Genomic DNA, 9,532 nt, shown 5'->3' on the forward strand with positions numbered 1-9,532 from the left:
TTATTTATTCTTTTTATGTGTGTACCGTCAAATCCAATCTGACTGGTACAGGAGGCGATTGTTCCTCCTTCTTCAGCACAGCATCTGGTGGATTTGAACCGCGTACCTCTAGGATTGCAGTGCAGTTTCCTGCCAGGCTGGTCTTTTTATGATTTTTGGTTTTATCCTCCAGTTTTCTCCCACTCTTTTCAGGGCTTCTTCTGTGTCTTTTTTCTGTGTCTTCTTCAGGCACCATCTCGTTCTCCTAGTCTCAGAGTGATGAAGGTGAAGGTTCAGAGAGTCCATGTCCTCGGGACTCACTGCTTCCTTGATTTTTATTTATTTTTTTTTAAACTCTGCAAGGGACAGGGAGAGACCAAGAGTTGTCTCTCAGATGGCCACTTAGCTCACTTTTAAAATCACGTCACCAGCTCACCAAAGCAGAATGTAAAATACTGTCTTTATGTACTGTGGTTAGCCTACCTTTCCAAGTAAAGGTGATTACTTTTTCTATTTAAAGAATGGTGATGGGATCTAAATCAGGATATGTGTAGGTGGCTTTGAGTAGTCTTAGCATTTTGTGTTAAATATTCCTATCTATGAGCATGGCATTTTCTGCCATTTATGTAGACTTCTGATTTCTTATTAAAAATTCTTACAAGAATCTCCTGTAAAGATTTCTTGTGTTCGGTATTTTTCTTTATATATGTCTTTTGGATCTGTGGTTACATTTGTATATGTCTTTCTTGTCCAAGATTGCATTTGTTCCTAAGCACTTCATCTTAAGGTGTTACTGTAAATGGTTATCATTTTGTTTCATTTATAGCATTCTCTTTGTTACGCTACAGGAATCTAACTACTTTTATCCTGCCAGTGTGCAGCCTCCTCTATTACTTCCAGTAGTTTTCTCATGGAGTTCCTGAGATATTCTTTCTGTAGGATCGTTATCTGCACATAGCAGTACTTAGACAATTTCTTTCTTAGTTCAGTTGGCTTTTCCCTTTTCTGTCTTACTGCTCTGGCCAGGACTTTTTCGTTTTAGCAGGAGTGATGATAGTGCTTCCCCAATCTCAAGACAATTCTTTTTCAGTCTGTCTCTATTGGAGAATAGTCTTAAGGCGCTTTGGTGGTGTGGTCTGGAGCTTGTTGTACTGCTAACCAAAAGGGTGCACTTTAACTGCTGGTTCACGTCCATCAGTGGCTCTGGAGAAAGGTGAGCACTCTCTTCCTGTAGTGATTTGCAGCCTCAGAGAGCTGATAGAGGGTCCCTGTGATTTGGCAGTGAGTTTGAGGTGGTGGTGGTTTGGTGGGTTTTTTCTGCTGTTGTGCTGGTGGTGGTGGATTTTTTCCATTCTCAAGGCAAATATTTTCAGTCTCTGCCATTGGATGATTGGTTTTTGTTCGGGGTGAGTGAGTTAAACATTTTTATCAGGAAGTGATCAAATACAATTTCTGCATTTGTTGTTAATGATCATACTGTTCTTTAGTTCTATTTGTGTGTGTTTTTATAATGTTAAGTCATCCTTGCGTAACTAGTATGAATCCTATTTGGTGATCATGGTGCGTTATATTTTTATGAATGTTTTATTCTTTTAACTAGGATTTTATTGACAGTTTTTGTATCTGTGTTCATGAGGAATGTTGGATTGTAATTTTCCTTTTTCAGTGGTATCTTTTTTCCTGACTTTGGTATCAGGGTTATGCTTGTTTCATAAATGAATTTGAAATGAGAGCATTCTGTCTTATTTTATCGGTTCTGTATTTGTTCTCTTGCCCAACAGTTTTTAAGCAGAGTGTTACTCTGTTTCCATGTATTTTTAATGTATTTTAATTGTCTCTCCACTCCAGCACCTTGTTCTTCCTAGTTCTCAACTTTTGTATTCCAGTCACCTATTATTATTAATCTTGATTGCATGCTCGTTCAGTTTCTGACTGCAAAAGTTGGTAGAAATCATCTGTTTCCTCCTCTTTGGCACTGGTTGTTGGTGCATAAATTTGAATGATCATGGTATTGTTACCTAACATGATTATTGTGGAAAATTATCTACATGTACTGGAAAAGCATATAAATTGTGCTGTTGTTGCTGGCGTGTTTTTTATGTGTCTTTGAGGTCAAGTTAGTTGATGATCTTGTTTAGATCTTCTGTATCTTGGTTTCTTTCTAATTCTTTACTGAGAGTGGTCTATTAAAGCCTCTTGTTACTGTGATATCTGTTTCTCTTTTCAGTTCTTTTTATGTATTTGAGGACTCCAACTGGGTGCATATTTACTATGGTTAGGTCCTCTTGTTGGATTATCAGCAATCCATCAATAGGACCAGTCAGTCAGTCATTGTATAATTCCCTTCCATGTCTTTTGTTGCTGTCTTGCCTAAAAGGCCATTTTTTCAGAAATTAACATTGCTATTTTATATTATGGAAACAGCATTCTGATTGGACAGGAGCCAGATGATTCAAAATGACCACATTGTATTGGATGGTTCTTTGTCACAGCTTCTGCTCAGTTTCTTCTTCATATGGTATCTGATATACTTCTTTAGAGTTTCATTTCTGTTTGAGGTCACAGGATTATTACCTGTATCTGGTTCCTTTGGTTGCTCAAATCTCTGAGAGGTTCAGTGTAGTATATGTGCCTAGTTCACCACCTTAACATAAATGGATGTCAGCATTCTCATTTAAGTTGTGTCCAGGGACTTTCAGGAGTAGTTTTCACCTAATTGTGAATGAAGGATAATGTAAACACAATGTATACAAACTTTGTAAGCAAACCAATATAAAATAATTTAAAAAAAAATAGTTTTTACATGTGCCTGTTATTAGCCTTAGGCCAAAGGTCCATGTACAATGCAGTTCTGTCATGTAACAATTTTGAAAATAAAGGAGATAGCTACAGAAGTACATCTGAACTCCCGACCTCAAAAATACTAAACTGTATTCCTTTTCTGTTTTTATTGTAGGTGCTTATAACAATGCAGGTCTGGTTCCTCTAGCCAATGTCATAGCTCCAGGTGTCCCTCCTCCACCGCCATACACTCCTAATCCAGTGGGAACAGGTAAAGGTACATTGATATGTGGTATTAAAAATAATTAGTGCATTCTAGATATGCAGTTGAAAGTAATGGCTGTTTGACCTCATGGGTCCTCAGAGGTAGTCCAAGCTTGAGACCTGAGTGAGTCCCCAGTGGACTCCATATCCCCATTTGTAACACAGGCTACTGTTAAAGTTAATAGTGGTTTTCAAGAACATACATATTCAGTGAACATTTGATGACTGTGTATCCCTGGAATACAAAGGTGAATAGAATGTAGTTCTGTTTGCAAAGAAATTGTAGTCCTTTGAGAAAGTATATATATATACTTGTTGCCATGGAGTTGAAGCTGACTCATAGCTGATTCTACAGTGGGTCTTCTAAGATATAAATCACACGGGAGGAGATTGCCCATCTTTCTCCGATGGAGTTGCTGGTGGATTTGAACTGCTGGAGAGGCTCCACCTTTGGGTTAGCAGCGCAACTCCCTGTGGATTGTGCTCACCAGTCACTGCTGATGGTCAGCATTTAAACTTACCAGCTGCTTTATGGGGAAAATGACATCATGATCTATTCCCATAAAGATTTCAGCTCTGGAACACCTCTAGGGCATCTCTGCTTTGAGGAATGATAAGGTGGCACTGGGGAGTGGAAAGGTAAGAATGAAGTGGTCTGTCAGTAGACTGTAATGGCCCTGGTGGAGCAGTAGTTAAATTACTATTCGCAAAAGGATCCACAGTTGTAGAGTCCACCTCTGTGAGCATGAGAAATCACTTAAAAGACATAGTTGGGGAGTGAGGTATAAATGCCTTTGAGAATCTTAAGTAGCTTTGTTCAGCACAAGCAAAGTTTTAAACAAAATCTTCAAATGATTAACAGTGTACCATAAAACAGAAGGTAGCAGTTACAAGCAGGAGTATAAACATTTCCTCAAGACCATTCTTTCAGTATAAACATTTACCAGTGGATTTACAAGGGACATAATCCTAATTGACAAGGCTTTGTTTCAGCAGAATTTGCAGTTTCTCCTGTTATCAAAACTGCTATCAGCCACTATGCAGGTTTTCCTGTTGCCAGGATGGCTGAGGGTCTAAGTAGCCCAACTCTGTTTAAAGTATAACATGTCTTAGCTCATCCACTGGTCATGTCCTCTTTTAACCGCACACACAGTTCAACTCCACCCGTGACTCCTCAGAAGTAAAGACCTGGCAGTCTGCTCAACTGAAGACTTACTATTAGATGCCATGACTGGGATCTGACTCACAGCACCTCTGTGTACAACAGAGCAAAACACTGCCCGGTCCTGTACCATCTTTAGAACTGTTGCAGGTTTGAGCCCATTGTGGGAACCACAGCTTCATTCTGCCTCCTTTAAGTTTCCTTCTTTTTTACTGACCACCTCCTTTACCAAGCATGATGCCTCTCCAGGAACTGTCTCCACCTAATAACAGTCCCATAGTAAGTTCAGACAGAGTCTCACAGTCCTTGCATCTCAAGTGCATTCCGACTGAACTTCTTTAAGAAAGATTTGTTCATTCTTCTGGAAAGATAGTAAACATCCATCAACATCTGTAGCCTAGAAACCCCTATGAAACAGTTGTGTTCTATGCCACAGGGATGTTTATGAGTCAGAATCAACTGGACAGTACACTTCATCAGTGGTTTAGCATTTTCATTACCTGGCGCACTTAATAAAAACATTCAGACTTCTCTAAGCTTGGAAAGGCTGATTCAATGGATCACAGGCGCCTGCCATCTTTAACAAATATTCCAGGTGATTTTTTTTATGCAAGGTTAGCAAATACCAAACTAAGCGTATGAAAAACCTAAAAGGGATCAGAAGATCAGCTTTTTCCCCTCAGGGCTTTTTTAGTAATTGCACATTCATCAATACCCACATGCTTTCTACCTTCAAACCTTTACTGGAAATCTCTGAACAAAAGGGCAGGGGAACTGTAGGACATAAGCAAGGATTAATGAATGAATTTGTATAGGGGTAGGCATATTAACAAAAATACCCTGTCCAAGGTCAGTTTATTACACAAGGTTGGAAGGGACCACCTGGATGGGTCAAGTAAGACCCTGCCTGGCAGAGGCGGGGATGGGCTCAAATCCAGGCACCTATAGCCTAAGCTGTGCTGCTTCTGGGCATGATTGCCTCATTATTCTACCAAGAGACCCCCAGAAACAGGCTGGACCGAGAAGGGCTGGGGAGCGTTAGATCCTCGAGACAGAAAGTTGATAGTTTTCCCTTTATTGTCATACTGCTTTTCCAAAAGGCTCTACCAGTTTATCCCACCAGTGAGAAGAGTTTCCTCACACCCTTTCAAAATGGAAAATGATCGATCTTTCCAATCTGATATGCTGACTTTGTTTATACTTTCATTTGTGTCATTTGCAAAAGTTTAACTTACTAATATAAATTTTTATTTGATATTTCTCAGTTTTGAATCTTAGTAAACACATCCCTACCTTAAACAATCTGAAAGTAATCTTATATTGATATAAAAGGAAACTCTAATGATGCGGTAACATGGTGTTGTGCTCCCCACCCAAAGGTGATGCCTGCATGACAGTTCAAATCTACCAGTGTCTCCAAGGGAGAAAGATAGACAGTCTCCATGATGCAATTTAAAAAACAAAACAGAAAACCCACTGGAGGAGTTAGCTATGAGTCAGTTCTAACCAGATATGACAAAGTATCTATTACTACAGTTGTGTACCAGTCTCTATGGAGTGGCATTTATGATTTCCCCCCCCTGTATTTTTTCTCCCCCCACTAGTGCATGTAATTATTTATATCTTGGTTTGTTTCTGATATGAATAATCTAATGCTTGCAATCACCATTCATTTATTTATATATAGAAAATGAAGACCTTTCCAGTCAGTCAAAATCTACACAGAATCAAAGTAAGTACCAAACTTAATCCAGAGATACCGGATACCTGTTGTGGTTGTCTGTCCTGTCACTCACTTTGAGTTGAGGGTATTAGAAGTCCTTATGATTTGAGAAAAGCTCCTATTTAAAATGTCTAACTGTAATTAGTTTCTGCTAAAAGTAGTTTAACAAGAATGTAAATTGTATATCCATAACATGAACATCTTAATATTTAAAATCAGCCAGGTAACTTTGTATTCTGTTTGTCTTGACTGTGATGTATTCTGAGTGCTCTGGGGCACTAAATCCACCTTCACTTTATATTATATAATATTGGAAGCCTCAATTCTGATAAGTTTAATCCTAAAGATGTAGGATAATAAGATTTAATTATTTACTAAGTAGCATAGCTCAAAGCAGCAAAGAATTGGGGCCATTAAAGCAGGAAAAGAGAACTCTAGTGTCTTGGTGGTAAGAGTTACACTTCCCACCTAAAGGTTTGAATCCACCAGCTGCCCCGCAGGAGAAAGATGGGCAATCTCCTGTGTGATTAACTGCCTCTGAAAACCCCTGGAGGGTCCGCTGTGAGTCATTTCCAGCTTAAAAGCTCTTAACAACAACAAAGCAGCAAGAAATAGAATTGTTAGAGACTGAGATGTGAGTAGTGCCTCCAGATGGCAGCAGCACCATTTCAGTCTCCTAGTTAAGGGCTTGTGTGATCAACAAGAAGATGCCTTCTGAAGAGACTAGAAAACCAGAATGAGTTGTACTGCAAACAGCACATAACAGACAAGGGAAGAGAACTGTTTAAAAGGAATATATGCTTAGGTATTATTGGTATGACAAGAGTCCAAAATAAGAGCTGCATAGTTAGGAGGTGGGGGGGAGACTACAACAGTGAAAGAACTTTTTTCTAAAGAAAAAAGCATACTGGGGGGGAGGGGGACAGGGAGGAAAATGTGCAACAATGAATTAATGGAAATCCTGGTTCTTTATAAACTTTCATTTCAATCTTTAAAAAAAAACACAAAACAACACTAAGCTAACTCCTGGGCAAGAGTCTCCGTGGAGAAGTCCATTCTCCAAGAACTATAACTAGTATATTGCTTTTTAGTCAATGGTTCTAATGAAGGAAGCAGAATAGAGTAGAAACGGCACCAAGTGACGTCTGCACACCTGGTTTCTTGTAGATAAGGCACCACTTAGCTATGTGACCTTGGACAGGTCATGTAACTACATAACTAAAATGAATATGGTACAGCTATCAGGCCCTTTTCAATTTGAAGTTTATGTATTTATAAACTACTGAGTGGGATCTCCTGCTACATTTCTTTTCTAAAACAACTGTAAACTTTGTTCAGCATGTTATAGTACATTTTGGGCTTCAGTAAGCTCTGGTAACCTCATAGGTAAAAAGTTGGGTAGCACAACTCAAATCAGATTATTTGAATCCACATGCCCCAAGGGAAAAACGCAGTCTCCTCCTGTGTGATTTAGAGCCTCTGAAAACCTGCCAGAGGGTCAGCAATATGAGAGAACTATAAATGTTCCTCTCACACTGTTTACCTCTGTTGCTGTTATCCCTTCTCCACTTGTGGTTAACAGTGCATTTGCCACGTCAGTTACCTGAAGTCATTTGACTCTTTATTACGCACATATTAAAGAGGGGCAAATATATATAACTTAGGAGAGACAGCGCAAGAGGCAAGAGAGGAAAAACATGGATGAGATGGGTTGACTGGCTGGAGTAATGGGGTAGGTGTGTCACAGACTGCATTTGGCTCGAGAAGGGTTCAGAGCTGTTGTACATAGGGTCGCTATGACTTGGAGTTCACTTGACAGCACATTAACAAAAATAACGGTACCAGCAGTCAGGAGACCTCCAGACATTGCATAGGGATGGTCTCCTGTCAGGAACTTCTCCAAATTCCCGAGGAACAGTGATGTCAGTTTGAGGACTAAGGTGTGCCTGATTCAGGCTTGGCCTTTTCAGTCACTTAATATGCATCTGAGAGCTGGACAACAAATAAGGGTGACAGAAGAATTATTGATGTGTTTGAGGTGTGGTAGAGAACTGAATATCCTATGGACTGTGAAAAGAATAAACGTGTGCCTTGGAAAAAGTGTAGCTGGAGTGCTCCTTTAATACAAAGATGACAGTGTTTCATTTTACATACTTTGTTAGGAGAAGCTATTCCTTGCAAAGGGACATTGTGCTTGAAAAAGTCAATGGTTGGCAAAAGAGAGGAAGACCCTCAACCAGATGGATTGACACATTGACTGCAGCAATGAGCACAAGTGTGTCAGAGATTGTGAAGGTGGCACAGGATAGGACAGAGTTCAGATCTGTTGTTCATTAGGTCACTGTGGGTTATATCTGACTCAGCAGCAGCTAACAAATCCATGAAACTTTCAGTTGATGCTCACTGCAGTGGGAACACTCCGTTTACAGATCAGTCTCATGTGCAAGAGGCACTGAGATGATGGGGACATTAGATAACTAAATCTGGATTTTCACTTGGTACCAATCAGATCATCAGATACAAGCATTGTTACTTAATTCGGGAGAAAAGCAAACTATACCAAAAAAAGCTTATCTGAAGAGATTATCACAATAAAAACACAAAATAGCCAATATTGTAGCAAACTCTAGAAGTTTTGAGATTATGTTATTCTAATGTTGGCTCAGTCTGGAAACCTCAGTTTGAGTAATTGTGGTGTGTCCCATGCAGCAAACTTACTGAACACATGGGTGTTGTGAATTGTCTTGGCTGTAAAGGGAAATTTGACAAATTTTGCCCAACTGGAGCTTGTGGGACAAGCCCGATAAAAACTGTGGAGTGATGAGAACAGAGGCACGGGGGGAAATCTTTACATTTTAAGAAGTGGAAAACATGAGTATTTCTCTGCCAGTTTCTAAAGGTGTCCTCATTGAATTAGAGTGGGACTCAGAGCAGGCTATGTTACCTATGCTATGGTGTCAGATTCAGTTGCATCTGAGTTGACTGTCCATCTTTCTTTGTGCAGCAGGCCGGTGAGTTTAAACCACACATCTTTGGATTTACAGCATAGTTCCCTATCCCTGGGGCCAGCAGGGCTTCCTAGTGAAGATTGAGAGGAATTGGAATTGCACATTTTATTCATTGCAAGGGCTGATTATATCTGCAGGGAGCTCTGGTGCCTCATGCTGCACTGCTCACCCAAAAGCAAAGTGGTTCAACTCTACCAGACCAGAAAGAGGAGCATTTTCCTCCAGTGCAGTTTATGTGTCAACTGTGTATAAATAGGTTCTGATCGATGGTATTGAGTTGTTAAGTTTGCGTTTGATTTTCTCAGGTGTTAAGTACTGTAAAAATGTGGTGGTGGTTCTGTAAGTGGAAAGTGTGACATCTGAGCATGCTCAAGGCTTGCCTTTGTCCTCCCGCAGCATTTCCCACCCCCGCAAGTCAGCTCTTCTCTCCGCATGGTTCTAACCCTTCCACGCCCGCCGCGACTCCTGCCCCAACGGCCTCTCCAGGGAAGACGCCGAGCCACCCGGTGCCCGTGACGGTCCCCGCGGCTGGGATGAGCCTGGCCGGCGCGGTCCTGCCCGTGTTCCCGGGCCAGGTCTCCTCGGCGCTGCCCGCCACGCCCGTGACCTCGGGCT

The 9,532-nt window shown here is 40.6% G+C and overlaps 1 protein-coding gene across 1 annotated transcript in view; it reads left to right on the forward strand.

Annotated features, from left to right (window-relative positions):
* PROSER1 (proline and serine rich 1) overlaps positions 1–9,532 on the forward strand; it is a 35,469-nt gene that overhangs the window by 22,901 nt on the left and 3,036 nt on the right. Inside the window, exons 9-11 of the mRNA XM_006879613.1 lie at positions 2,936–3,031; positions 5,874–5,918; positions 9,314–9,529. Of these exons, the coding sequence (XP_006879675.1) occupies positions 2,936–3,031; positions 5,874–5,918; positions 9,314–9,529 (357 nt within the window). The remainder of the gene's footprint in view (positions 1–2,935; positions 3,032–5,873; positions 5,919–9,313; positions 9,530–9,532) is intronic.

Source organism: Elephantulus edwardii, unplaced genomic scaffold (genome assembly GCF_000299155.1).
Source record: "Elephantulus edwardii isolate Elephantulus edwardi_28Jun2011 unplaced genomic scaffold, EleEdw1.0 scaffold00004, whole genome shotgun sequence".
In the NCBI taxonomy this organism is placed as follows: Eukaryota; Metazoa; Chordata; class Mammalia; order Macroscelidea; family Macroscelididae; genus Elephantulus; species Elephantulus edwardii.